This window comes from Syngnathus acus, chromosome 15 (genome assembly GCF_901709675.1).
Source record: "Syngnathus acus chromosome 15, fSynAcu1.2, whole genome shotgun sequence".
NCBI lineage: Eukaryota > Metazoa > Chordata > Actinopteri > Syngnathiformes > Syngnathidae > Syngnathus > Syngnathus acus.
In genome coordinates this window covers 3,427,096-3,440,952 of record NC_051100.1, presented here as the reverse complement: position 1 = coordinate 3,440,952, position 13,857 = coordinate 3,427,096, and the positions used below count along the sequence as shown (strand labels likewise).

At 44.0% G+C, this 13,857-nt stretch overlaps 1 protein-coding gene across 2 annotated transcripts; it reads right to left on the bottom strand.

The window, feature by feature from the left end:
• Positions 1–465: 465 nt before the first annotated feature.
• On the bottom strand, positions 466–13,389 carry sema4ga (sema domain, immunoglobulin domain (Ig), transmembrane domain (TM) and short cytoplasmic domain, (semaphorin) 4Ga). 2 transcript variants are annotated; one of them, XM_037271870.1, is made up of 15 exons: positions 13,088–13,389; positions 10,476–10,709; positions 6,939–7,090; positions 6,374–6,436; positions 6,199–6,297; positions 5,653–5,743; positions 5,480–5,587; positions 4,888–5,048; positions 4,629–4,804; positions 3,802–3,940; positions 3,460–3,682; positions 3,196–3,311; positions 2,976–3,130; positions 2,389–2,447; positions 466–1,900 (listed from the first exon to the last, which is right to left on the bottom strand). In XM_037271870.1, exons 2-15 carry the CDS (start codon positions 10,606–10,608, stop codon positions 954–956), a joined length of 2,622 nt encoding a protein of 873 aa, XP_037127765.1. In that variant the 5' UTR covers positions 10,609–10,709; positions 13,088–13,389; the 3' UTR covers positions 466–953. The 2 variants fall into 2 exon arrangements, with proteins under 2 accessions (XP_037127765.1, XP_037127766.1); XM_037271871.1 differs by lacking the exons at positions 6,199–6,297; positions 6,374–6,436; positions 6,939–7,090; positions 10,476–10,709; positions 13,088–13,389 and adding an exon at positions 5,941–6,154.
• Positions 13,390–13,857: the final 468 nt, after the last annotated feature.

Genomic DNA, 13,857 nt, shown 5'->3' with positions numbered 1-13,857 from the left:
CTGGCTTGATGTCCTTTAGAACCTTTAAGGACTGCAGGTTCAAATAAAACAATACAGCATTGAAATGATTACATTATTTTTCTGGATTGTTTTGCAACCATTACTTAATATCGATTCGCTTAAATATTTTTTCAAAAATGTTTTTAATTGTATTTTTTAAAGAAATGTGTGTGTGTGTACTGTACACCAAGGCAAAGTTATTAGTAGAAGATTTAGTTGGGAGTTTAACATTTGAAAATGCATCAAAACATTAGTATCCAATTATTTTACAATATTAAGGCGATTCCACGTATTTGAGGCTCTGACATGACTTGAGCGTGTTCCACCAGAAATACTGGAGGAGTCACTGAAAGGCAGGCTGTGTAAAGCTTAAAGTGCCTTCTGGAAATTTGGCACAAAAGCCCAACTAGTGTGCCATTAGTGAACGAACCTGTCGTCTCCGTCACAAGAAGCAGGATGTCACAGTATGATCAGTGCCCAATTTTATTTTTCGTGAGTAGAGTCGAATAAAACTTGTGAGTGACACATTTTAAAAATGCATAGGGTCATTTTTGTACCGAGTTAATGTTAACAAAGTTTAGCTAGCTGCCGTCTTCCTTTGAGCCCAGCTTTAGGGTTGCAAAGGATCGAGTTTCTGGTAAATTTCCAGGGGAATTTAAGATGGGGAATTTTTGGTGACTGGTTAATCGTGGCCACGCCCCACCAGTTTAACTCGAACAAGAGAAAAATTAAATAAAGAAAATAAAGGATTACATCCATCTATTCATGATCTGAACCACCTGGAATTTTGCAATCCTAATTCCAGAGAGGTTGCAAGTGTCCCTCAAGGAACAAATGAAATGAGGTAGAATGTTTTTTTTTTTTCTCGCCACCTCTGTTTCACACTTTTGCCATCCCTTGACACCCCCGAAAGTTCTGAAAACTTGAGCAAAGCGAGTCTCCCGTCCCCCGGGCTACACCGAGCTCTCGTCCGGCCTGGCCGTCAGCTGAGTGCATTTGCGCTTCTCGAAGATCCTGTTGAGTTCCTCGGAAATGGACGAGCAGTGCGGCGTGTCGCTTTGGGTGAGCAGCACGTAGCTGTTGCTGTTCATCCGCCGCAGGACGCTGGGCAGGGTGGCCGAGAACCCGTTGGGGAAGTTGCTCTCCGGCGTGACGGGCAGCGGCGGGGCCGGCGGCGGGGATGCTTTCTCCTCGTTGGGTGAGGTGTAAGCCTCGCCCGGGACGATTTGCAAGAAGCCTCCTTCGTCGACGTTGCCGTTTGGTGGCTTGGAGACGCCGTTGTGGACGGCGTGTCCGTTGCTGGAGATGGTCTTTAGCTCCAAGTGGGCGGAATTTCGCTGCTGTTTCCTGCGGTCTCTCTTCCCGCTCGGGTACGCCGCGGCCGCCGTGGGTAGCGAGTACTTCCCTCGGGTGCCAACCTGCAGGCAGAAGCCCAGGTAGAACAGCACCACGGCGAGAACCACGCATAGGCTGCCCAGGATGGTGATGAGGGACAGATACATGGTTTCCATGTTCTTGGCGGAAAGCAGCTCCGAGTGCGGCATCCGAGGCACCGGGGCCACCTCGGAGGGAGCGGGCGTCGACGTCGCGGCGTTGAAGTGGCGGCGAGGGTTTCCCACGGGCGAAGAAGACGAGTCGGGAGAAACGGTGACGTTGTAGGTAACCACGGCGACCTGGATGTTGTTCTCCACGCTGTAGCAGGTGTAAAGGCCGCTTTGGTCTTGGCGGGCCCGGATGATGAGCAGGCCGTCGGTGCCGGTCCGGAAGCCGGAGCTGAGGCCGTAGCCGTGTAGCTCCTGGCCGCCTAGCGTCCACAGCGGCGCGGCTAGGTTGGAGCTGAGCTCGCACTGCAGCAGCACGTCGTCGCCCACTCGCACCGAGCGGCTGCGCGTGGACACTTCTGGAAAAGGGAGAAAAGTTGAGATGATTCAAAAATTGTGATTCGGTACATAGCTTGAAAACTGCTAGCTCATGTTTTTTTTTTTTTTTTAAACACAGGTAGGGCAAGATACTTTTTTAAAAATACCCCTGTCGACATTTTCCCCTTCGTGAAAATTTCATCGAACAGTTCCTTGGCAGCCGGCGCATATTTTACATCAAAGGCCGTCCAAAGTTTTAAACTCGTGTTACTTTCAGCCATCTTATCACCTAGCACAGGCCAAAACAAGAAGCTGCCACATTTGATCAGATTGAAAGTGCGAGGAAGGAGTCAGCATTCCCCTGCCATGAATATCAAGCAGATCTCTCTCAGAACGGGATTAAAAGAACAGAGGAGAGCAGCGTGTGCATAATCAGCTTTCAAAAAATGGAAACTCCATGCATTGTTTTTGGTTTGACTTTCATCACTGGTATTGATTGAGAAGAAACTTTTGGGAGAATTCTACCTACCCGTTTGAGAGTCGTCACAGCCCCTGCTGCCTTGCTGGATGTCCTGGATCAACGTGGATCTTGGAGGGCGAGAAAACAACACATGAGTGCAATGTAAATATATAAATAAGTGTGTTTTAAGATTTAAATCCGTATGTTTATGTAACACGGGTTCTGGATTGTGTCTATGCTAATAGCGCTTTCTACTAAAGTTTAGCTAACCAATATGATCAATAAAGAACAAAAAGCTGGCTAGCGTTTCCAATTTCGTTGGAAACGTGGCTTGAAGTAAAGCGCTGCACATTGTGTTTACTTTCAGCTCATGCTTGTTTCAGCCAACATAGGGATTACGTAACTTCTCGGAAAAAGGGCGCTGTGACAGGGCGCAGTGTTGTTTGAGGTTAGGCAAAAGGTGATAGGCGGCTTTTTTCTTCTGATCACCTGATAAACACGCGCACAAGCATATCGGCCTATCCGCACATGTTTTCGATTTTTATTATTTGCTTTGGTTAAAACGGGAAGTTGCCCTGTTGTGAAATGCCTTGGAAACTGTGCTGGCACACACACACACACACACTCGTTCACTCAGTCAGAGAAAGAGCACGTACTTGTCGGTGGACATCATGACGTCCACGCATTGGTCCCCGCTCCAGGCGCAGTGTGGGTCCCTGGCGAAGATGCAGTCGTAGCAGGAGGCGTACCGACGGCAGCTGAAAAGGGGCAGCTGCACTACGCCTGACGGGGAGCCCACGTACACGCTCACCTGTTACGCAACAAACAAATAATAAACACGCGTGCATGTGTGCGTGCGTGGTGTAGACACACTACCTGATCAACTGAGATGATCACATTGTCCACAGGCTGCGGTTTTTCAAAGAGCTGCAGCTCCTCGATGATGTGCAGCAGACCCTCCACGTGGACGGCCTTGTGCAGCCAGCCTTCATCTGAAAGGCACAAAAATGCACTCAAAACTCTTTTCACATACATACAATGTTAATAACAAACCAATTACATAACATTTGAAAAGAAAAATTGCCGGCATTCTCTGGAGATGAATGCCATGCTGAGCTAAAAGGCCAAGCTGCTTCCCACCTGTTCCCATATACAACACATGGTACTCGTTGCCATCCAAGCCTTGGACGACATTCACCGCCATGCGAGTGTAGTCTGTGGTCCTCCTGAACAACAGGGGGCGGCGGTCGAAAGCCTGGACCTGCTGGGACATGAGTGGGTGCCTTCGGACAAAGTTGAGCACGTCATCGGGTAGGGAGGTGGACACGTTGATGCCCTTGGCCCTCGTGGTGTCTGTGATACACTAAGGGGCACAGAAAATAGGGTGAAGAAAGTAAAAAAATTGGGAAGACCTTGCAGGTTCATGCACTCAAAAGTCAAGGTGCCACTTGAGGTGTCCGTGTTTTTTTTTTTTTTATTTACCGTTCCAGGTCGTGGGTCAGGTATTTTTCCACTGTACTCCTTCCAGTTGGAGTCCTGCGTCTCCATGTAAGGCCCTTGGAACGCCTTTTGGACATCAGACAGCGAGAAGCGACACAACGCAGACGCCTTTATGTTTTTCCTACCCCCCACCAAAAAAAAAAAAAGACAGAAACAAACACGCGCATACATGCGGAGTGAGCGAGAGCAGAGTACATGGTGTGAGCGGCAACGGAGATAATAAAAAAAAAAAATGGCGTAACCATGGCGACCGCTGTAGAAGTACAGTAGATCAGTGGCGCACCTACTTTAAAAGATGAAAATAACAAGATAAATGGCAAGAGGGAAGAGATGAGAAGGCGCAGGAGGAGTTCTGGCAGAGATGGAAGGAGCAGATTAGAGAGGAAGAGGAAAGACGTGGAGAAAACGGCACACAGCCCAGGTCAACACGGTTTATACACTTCCTCCAAAATTACAAAGATTGACAAATATAACACTCAAAACTCCCAAAAAAATGCTTTGGCAGTTTGGCAAATTTGTGCTATAAAGCTAAATAGTGAACAAAGACAATTATACGCTGCGTATTGAATCAAATCACATTCAATTTGTCTCGTGAAAATCTGCTAGCTTAAAGCGAACACATGCTATACACGGGCTAACAAAACTAATGTTGAGGCGGTAACTTATTTGAACACAAGCAGACCGATGATTTTTAAATCGACTGTCTGCCACATTTTCCTTTCCCGTCTTCGCCCGTTTCATGCTTTCCTTCCTTTGATCTCGCTTCGACTGTCTTAACAGATCAATTTCTCACTTCCCCCGCGACTCACCAGCCCAGGCCGAAGATTGCGTAGAAGAGCGTGTCCTGCGGCGTGTCTCCGGGCACCACGAAGACGCTGCGCAGCTCGTTTAAGTGGAAGTCGTACTCTGGCAGGGAGCACATCAGCCGGACCTTGAGGAAAGACGTCCAACGTTTCTGGAGGGTCAGGAGGCCTCCTCGGTCTCCCTGAGGTGGAATAGGTGGCGGGAGAAGATCAGATACAGGGAAAAAAAAAAACTTCTGTCATCATCTTTGTTTGTTTCGCTCACCTTGCAAATCCGAGCCACTCTCGCCACCCTTCCGTGGCCGCCGGAGGTGGCGCCGTGCTCCTGGCCGCCCTCGGTGAAGAAGTAGTAGATCTTGTCGTCGTCGCCGTCGATACTACTGCTCAAGTTCTCCCTCACCAATGCCGAGCCCACAAAGTTGGCCTCTGGAAGAATGAGGCGGATGACCAAATGTGGAGAATCAAGCACTTGATACTTATTTTATTCTTTGAACTCATTCTGTGCCATTGACGGTTATAGACGTCAAAGATATTAACTGGGTTGGCAGTGAATGAGTTACGTACAAGGAAGTAAATACTCAAGTAAAACACAGACAGCTGAAAGTATCTGGACTACTTGGCACTACTGGGAGGAACCATTTTTCATTCCCCGTCGAGGAGACCCAATTATATCCTCGGCTCATGTTTATGCATGGTCCCAGAAATGCCACTGACACCAACACGATCCCACTTGTTAGAAAACAAGCATTAAGATGCACGGCTCGATATTTAGATTTCACTCAGTAGGTTGGCAAGAATTCAATGAAACAGAGACAAGCACTGCAAGCGTTTTAAAAAAAAAAAAAGAGGCGTCTCACCATTTAACCATCGTGTGGGAGCGTCCTCGGTCTTCAGAGTGGGAGAGTTGCGGCGGATATCGGGGAAGCTTCGAAACTCATATTGGGAAGCGGTAAACAGCTCCTGGTCTGAGAGGAAATCAAAGTTACTTTTTTTGTTCTCGGTTTGACAGGTATGGGGAGAAAGTCCTTACCAACGATGAGGCCGGTGTATCCCGTTGTAGGGCTGTAGGGACATTTGTCTCGGCCCTCTTCGGGCAGAGACATCTCGAACTTTTCAGCATCCTGTAACAAAAAAAAAAAAAAGAAAAAGATTGTGCACAATCCACTTTTTTTCCCACAGGATAGAATGTAACAGGAATTAAATCAAATTCTATTTATTTGACTGTGGCTCTCCTTTCCCACCCGAAGCGGCATTACATTGAGCATATGTAAAAAATCAAATTAAAAAGTGCAAAATAAAGCTACACTCTCTAACTCACTTATTAATTCTCTCCTTAAAGCTTTACGTTGGCATAGCAACAAGACACCTGGGTGCGTGGCCTTGTCGATATTAAGGCTGGAATACAAACACAGATCAGCGGCAAGCTGGCCTTGTGAAGCTCAAGGTTGGAACATCGGAAAAATGCAATTATTAGAATGATGAAAAGAAATGTAGTGTCTGTCTCATTGCTCTGAGGTTTAGTGTTCAAATTATATGTATGGAAATGCGACATGATCCGCACACGGGTTGAACATACGATATATGCACACAGAGGACTGAAGGCGTGCGTTCCGCACATGTACAGGTGCGTGGAGTTGAACCTCTGCAGGAAGCGGATGTGATTGAAACACTCCGTCTGTTGGAAGCAAAAAAAGGAGGAGGAGGATTGATTGAGGATATAAATACAAAAGAGGGAGAAGTTAAATGTCCACCTTGTTGTCTTTCCCCTTGAGAAGACACTGGCGTTTTTGCTCGGGGGAGGCCTCCCACTCGATCTGATGTAACAAAAACGCACAATCAGACACGACAGGAGCTTTACCGCAATGACTGTTTTAAAAATCAGGGGTTGCCAAGCGGTGGTCCGCGGCCCTCTAGTGGTCCGTGCTGGCATTGCAGGTGGTCCGCAAAATTGGAAATGGAAAAACGATTCTAACATTTTTTAAATAAAATGGATTAATTATTTACAATTGATTTATTATTAATTAATTTGATCTATTATTAATTTGGTGAATCATTTATCCAACCAAATGATGTCAAATGTAGCTGAGATTCCCAAAATGGACATACAGATGCAAATAAATTGACTGGATAGGTATCCGCCTTCAGTGCAAAATAAAAAAAATATTCTACCAAAAGAGTGGTCCCCAAGTTGTTTATTGGTTATAATGGTGGACAAAACCAGTTGAAAACCCCTGGTGATTAAGGATGCCCCATCGTCAAGCTTAAATGCAAAAGCAGCCTTAAAAAAACAGCCTGGACACGAGCAAATGAACTCACAGTGAGCGCGGGAGCGGCTGAGATGTCAGCGGCGTTGAGCGCAAACGCCGCCCCCCGGGCCCCGACGTAGAGGCGCTGGCTGTCAGCCTCCAGCAGCATGGTGCTGTAGTTGAGGGCCGAGGAGGAGCTGAAGCGCCTGCAGCCCTGCAGACCTGCGGGCACAAGTGGGATTTGTTCACAGCCGTGCAGAAATCACACAGATGCTGAGAGGCAATCACATTTGAAGTGATCATCAAGTTTAATCACACAAATGTAGAGGAAACCGGCCGGCGTGCATCTCCAAGAGTACGACTGCGGAATAGCAGTGCGACTTTGGATACCTTCCATTATTTATATTGCTCTGGATTCAATTTGCACTGAAGCTGCAATGAAAAAGTCAGCCTGGCTAAGAAATAATTTCAGATTGTATATAGCACTCCACAGAAATAAAATGAAAAGAGGCTTTTCTGCAGCCTGTATGTGAGAGTAAGCGATATCGTCTCTGCGAGCTCGTAGAAAAGAGAGACAGCATATAGTGGAAGGTTCTCACTTGAAAGTCCAGCAAAGTCGCCCCGGGGCTTGCGTAAGCACAATGGACGGTCGATCAGGGTGCCACTTGAATTGTGTAAACATGACACCGCAGCCGCCTCTGGGGTTTTGGTAACAGCAACACGCAACGGACGTTGATGGTGAGAATGTTTTATGAGCGGGAGCAGACTACCAAAGTAATATGTCGCCAAGCTATTTTGGAATTGCTGTTCTAGAAAAAGGAAGTTCTAAATAATACGACTGGAGGGTCACGACAAATGTAAACAATATTAGTCGAAAAAAACAAACAGTTGCCGTTCTCAACAACCGTGGCAGTTTTTCCTTCGAATTTTCTCTTTAGTGTCTGTAAATCAAATCGTCTGTCCATACTGAAATGAATGGAAATGCCATTAATCTGTTCCATGTCCCTATATAAAAATGTTTTTAACACAAAAAAAGACTGTACTTCACAAAATGCTAGCATGAAGCTAAATGGACTAGCTCAATTGTCTTTGTTTCATCTTCAGTTTGATAGTAAACTCTTGAATTTATACCAACGTCATCCGCCTTGCTTGAAATGCGTTCCTCGCCTTTAGCCACAGTAACTCGGGATTGACTTGTGACTTGCGCATTTCTAACTTCCTCCCACCTCAGCTGACGCGTCGCGTTTCATTTCTGCTGTCTGATTGTGTGCTGACTCCCTCTCAGCGGGAGGAGGAGGAGTATTAGCGGATGGCTGCGTGGGATTTCCCGGACAATAACTTTGCCTCCGTGAGCGTGCACACTATGAGCGGCTCACCGTGGGCAAACACAATGCTCCGAGACGATACCTTGAGGATTCCGCTGTGAGATTACATCATCAAGGATGATTATCTTTATGTTGAATCCAAATCAAACTTTTGTTTTTACATTCGAAAAACAATGATGAACCTTTGATGACATTTTACAGAACACATTAGTTGCTGAATCGTATTCTTCATTTTGGGAAATTTTCTGGACTGGCAATTTGAAATAATGAGCAGATTTTGAATCGACGGATGAAATTGAAAACTAAATTGACAGATTTATCGAGTATTAAGAAAAACAACGGTAGCCTAGCATTAAGCTAGCTGCTATTCGTCACTTACGTGGCTTTGTTCTGGTGCTGTCCAAATTTCATAAAGCAAAAGTCAAAATTCTGATATTTTCATATCTAAGGGAAACAAAAGTGAATGCAATAGAACTGTGAGATAAAATTTGGTCAGGGTTCGGTTTAACGTCATACGATGAAGTAATAACAAGCTGAGGCACGTAGTAGTTGCTGCATACAAGATTGGAGGTGAAAGGGTACATTTTGATACGCTGTTGGGAGAGAAAGATAAGCACCCGGTAAGACAAGTAACATCATCCCAAGATACTGGAGGTAAAAGTTATAGCTGTGCATCAAAATATGGCACTTTTGTAGAATACTAAATTCATCACCAGTGGTGACGTAACATTGTTGATAGTCATACAAGCGTTATCAGCGAGTGTCATTTTTTTGGGGGTGGGCTAGATTTGTAATTTTTTTCCTCAGCGTTTTCCGATGAACAACCCACAGTGCAAAAAAACAGATTTAATCATCTGGCTGGTGGTCTGTACCTTCATGAGGTTGCTAAGATACAATGTGGCTAGATGACAGGAATGACGGCATTTACATATAAAAGCCTTCACGCGGGATTTTTTTGACCTCAAAAGTGAGCACTAATGAATTTAAAATAAGAGCAATGAACAGAAAACTAAAGCAGATTGTAGATCAGAACTGCACTTGATGCAGCTCAGGTGAGATAACTTTGCTGTACTAATGTGTCTTATCTTAATGCTAACAGCCAATGCAAAATTCCATAGGTATGCTAATGAAACTAGCATTAAAGTTGCAGTAGTTAGACTCTTAAAGTCATAAAAACGGATATTCGAACAGATTCTTTTATTTCAACATGCTTTGAGAATAATTGTCAATTTTTGTCTATGTGAAGCCCTTTGAGACTGCTTGTGATTTAGGGCTATACAAATAAACTTGACTTGACTTGACTTGACTTATTTACGATCTTCTTCGTGTACGTGTTTATACTGCCGCCTAGTGGCTAAAGCGTGCATTCCAGATGGACCGGCAAATATTTATTGAATTAAAGTGTGAAATCATGCTATAAAAACTGTCTATTTTTTTTTTTACATTATATTTAATTATATTATAACTAGCGCACTGGTTTTATTGGAGGCTGGAAAAGAATAATGTGATAAAATGATGTATCGTCACAGGTGTTAGTCGACGTCGAGCGCGACAGTCGTCATGGTAACGGTGCACCCCTCAAAAAAAGTCAAAGCGCCGTCAGTCTCTGCGGGGATCCGAACGGAAGGACTGAGAGACGAAGTGCCACGGGTGATATGACAGACTGGCGGAAGATGTCGCGATGTGGGGAACAAAAAAAGGAGCTGCGTCAGAAGAGTGTTTTAGTTTAAGAAAATAAAGATAACGACATGAAGTATAAAGATCACAGAAAAAATGTTGAATCTCACACTGTTACAAATAGATAGATATATATTCCACTCTTCTAACCAAAAACTGTTTTGTAATTTGATAAGCAAAAGCAGCACTATTAGACTTTATAAAATCATACAATAATGCATAATTAAAATGAATTTTCAAAATGAGCCACTTGGGGGATACGAATATCCTGTTCATTGAGACATCTCAACTCTTCTTCCATCTCGTCGGTACGACACTAATATCAGTTATTTGTTGCAGAGAATAACAATTTCATTGTTTGTCAACATGTTACTGCACTGTTTGTGTTCAATTTGCTGTTTAAACTGCAACATGGATGCTATTTAGCATTAAGGTTACAGCTTGTTTTTTTTTAACAACAAAATGAATAATTCTCTTTGTTTTAATGTTGTCAGTAACCTTCTGTTGGCGGGTGTGGCAATAAATTGAACGGGTGTACCTAATGTTGTGGTTAATGATGGTTAATGAGCACTTTTGGATGATTGAGTGACACACAACACGCTTACTATTGCTCAAGACGGTGACACGCGGAGTCACGTCGAGATCCAGCGGCGGTCTGAATGGGTAGGCGGCCGCCACGCACACACAGCAGCTAACCAGCAGCAGGAGCCGCAGTGATGAGGAGCGGGCCGCCTTCATCTCCACACACACACACACACTCAGTGAGCAGGATGCATGCACCAGCGAAAAAGCTCACACAAACATATTCACACACTGGCTGCCTGGTTCACTGCAAGGACCTGAAAGAAGAGAAGACACATCCACCCAAAAACATTATTGGGGGGGGAAAAAAATGTATTTGAATAATTAAAATAAGTGTTTTGCTCCACCCCAAAATAAATAGGAATGGTTACTAAATAATCATATGAAATTATATATAACTATTGTCACAGGAGTCCGCTAGGACATGGTGACAAGCCCGCAGGTGTGCATGTGTAAATACTGAATGTGCTCCTTTGACTTTTCAAATATGCAAACAACAGCACAGCAGAGGCGTGTAACCAGTCTCACAGTATCTCGCATGGCCCAGCTACGGTATTTTGCATAACGTATATGCATTTAGCTAGCAGACTTTCATTAGGCAAACTGTGTGGTTTGATTGAACATTTTGCTGTTTAAATATACAGTGTTGAATATTATGTGTGTTTTTTTTATGCTTTGGTTGTTTGTGTTGCTGCTCTGTGTGTCTTAAAGCAGCAGTTGAGATTTATGATTACTGTAATGTCTATGCTAATTTCCTTTAGCCTCATGTATTAAAAAAAAAAAAAGTGTGGTACTCCCATGCCGATTTTGGAAATGACCAAATTAATCAAACCAAAATGACAGATTTCCTGTTTATTTTCAGGCGGGGCTTATTGAGACGATTTTGCAAACTTATATCTCGATGTCTCGGAAATATAGCGTACATCAATTCCGACAGTCGCGGCTTTGAGCTTGTGACGGACTTTCACCCCGAGGGTTGGCAATAACAAAGGTGCCAGTTGCCTTTACAGACTCATCTAAGCTCCTTTGATCGGGTTGCGGGGGAAGCGCGCCAAGGAGCCCTTTAGGAGTCATTTATCTGGCTCGTGCAAAATGACTGTCAAGGCCTCTCCATGCTTTCAGACGGCCGCTTCATCAGTCTGCCAAAGTGGTGCTGATGTGGTCTTAAGAAAAAGAAATTGGGGAGGCTTTTACACAAGTACAAAACAAAGAAGAGGCGGAAGCGAATATATTGTCTGACACGCCACACATTTAAATAGAGCTCGGACTTGCACACACGTTTACTGTTTTAGCAGCGGAAAAAAATATATGACAAGGCGACTTCATCAACAGTACAAAAAAAAGACTTGACACTCTTTGTACCAAGGCATGTGCGTCTTTGTGAGACAACAAGTAGAAAAGACGACAGGCGCGATTTTAATAAGCCTTCTTTGTTTGACTCTGCACTTTTGTGTTTGTATTGAGTCTATCGACTTTGTAAGACTTGCGTCGCTCAGACAAAAGACGGCGGCAGTTGAGGATGATTCGTTCTTTCTTTTGCTTCAGCTTTGTAATCAGCAAAAATGACCAAATTGTGTGCCCTGGTTTGGAGTCAGGGAACAAGGATGCAATCAATATTCAATAGGAGAATAGAAACATTGTACCATGGACACACAGCACAAACATGAGTTCATTCAACTATGTCGCCAGTCATTTCCACACTGACTCCATTCTCAATGTTTGTGGTCTTCTCAGCTGGTTCAAAAATAATCATAATGAGTTTATCCTAACAATTTATTTTCTTTATCTCAGTGCAGCTTCCAGAATGTGCATGTTGTCTTTTTATCCAATTAGATTTAAGTTTTTGTGTTGCCACGTCAGTCTAATCTGCCCTTTAAAATCAGTACTGTTGGTGCATGTTCTAGATGACTAAAAGTGAAAAATTTCCAGAATCAATCCGATTTTAAAATAATCCGCACAGGATGCTGTCCGCTGATTGGTTGGTCAAAGCAAACCTGTTCTGTTTGCAATATGCACACATGAATACATTTAATAATCAGCATCTTTAGTGAATATTTTATTTCCGAAGGAAGTCGGTGACAACCCGCACAGACATGCAAATGTCAAACGGAAAAGTGCGGCAAGAACATGGAAACTTTTGAGTGTCAGGCAGAGGTTAACCGGTAGTACAAGAATGATTCACTACTTGCCAAACAGCATCTTATTGTGAAGTTAGTGGATTTGACTTCTATGGTATCACAAGTCAAAATGAAACTAAGGGTAGATAACAACTCACAAGTCAGGTCACTCCAATGTGAACTTTGAGTTAGCAGACTTTGAGCAGATGGAAATTGCAATTTGGTACAGACTTGCTGTCAAAAATTAAATCTAGACACTTGGGTAGGCCACAAAATTGATGGGGCGAACCAAATTTGGGCCCCGGTCCTTGAGTTTGACACCTGTACTTTAAGTTTTTCCCCCTCTCGCCCACGTACACAGATGACACGTGATAGTAATTCAAAATACTGGTTTCAGTTGATTAGATCACACACTGGTTGAATGATTTGTCAAAAAAATCCTTATTAAGCATCATGAGAGAAGAAATCACGATGAGTAAAGCTATTTGAAAGTCTGCTATGTGGTGTTTAAGTCTTACCTTAATCACGTAGAAATCGTGAAGAAGAAGAAAGCAGGAAATAGTCTTCCACGTACTGTTTATTGCAAGTGGACTTTAGTCCTGTTTGACAGACCTGCAATTCAACAGCGACCAAACGGGAAGACTCAGCGAGCCAAACCCGCCCACGACGTTCACACTTGTCCCTTCTAAAAACCTCTTACGTGCCAGTTCACTTTAAACGATAAAAGCCGCTTTTTTTATGCCCGGCGAAGAGGCGTCGTCTGCGGTGCGGCAGAGTGCAAGTGAGCTTGGTGTCGCGAGTGGACTCGAGGTTTAAAAAAAAAAAAGAAAAAAAAAAGGGTAGACTCGAGCAACCTGTTTAAAACCTGAGTGAGAGGAGCAGCAGTGACACCAGCAGGACATTTGAAGAACTGCAGGCTAAATCAACTTTATTGGAGCTGCGTTTCTCAGGTTTGCAAGTTTGTCAAAAAAACATCTGTATTCTTGTGCAGTGTGATATAAAATAGTGCTTTGGCACCATCGTGTGGCATCTTTGGGAGTCAAACGTTCCGAAGTGGAGTTTCTCGGTGGCCTGTGATTTTCTGGGGACCAGTCCAGGGGGATCCCTGCCTCTCAATTTTGATGCTCTAACCATGCAAGTGTAATAAATCCTGAAAAATCCCAACTGCTGTTTTATCGATGTTACTAATTAGTGTGGTTTTGCAAAATGCTGAGTCAGTGATTAAGAGACACAAATGCAAACAAAACTTTGCCTACGGACCCGATGAGTCGGAATGTTGCACCAAGAA

Bases quoted from the DNA above. Each gene is read 5' to 3' on its own strand.
- sema4ga (XM_037271870.1), bottom strand. From the start codon at position 10,608: ATGAAGGCGGCCCGCTCCTCATCACTGCGGCTCCTGCTGCTGGTTAGC. The intron at 6,437-6,938 runs GTGAGTTCATTT...TTGTTACATCAG, and splicing joins CAGCCGCTCCCGCGCTCACT to ATCGAGTGGGAGGCCTCCCC. The intron at 5,588-5,652 runs GTAAGGACTTTC...ATTTCCTCTCAG, and splicing joins ATACACCGGCCTCATCGTTG to ACCAGGAGCTGTTTACCGCT.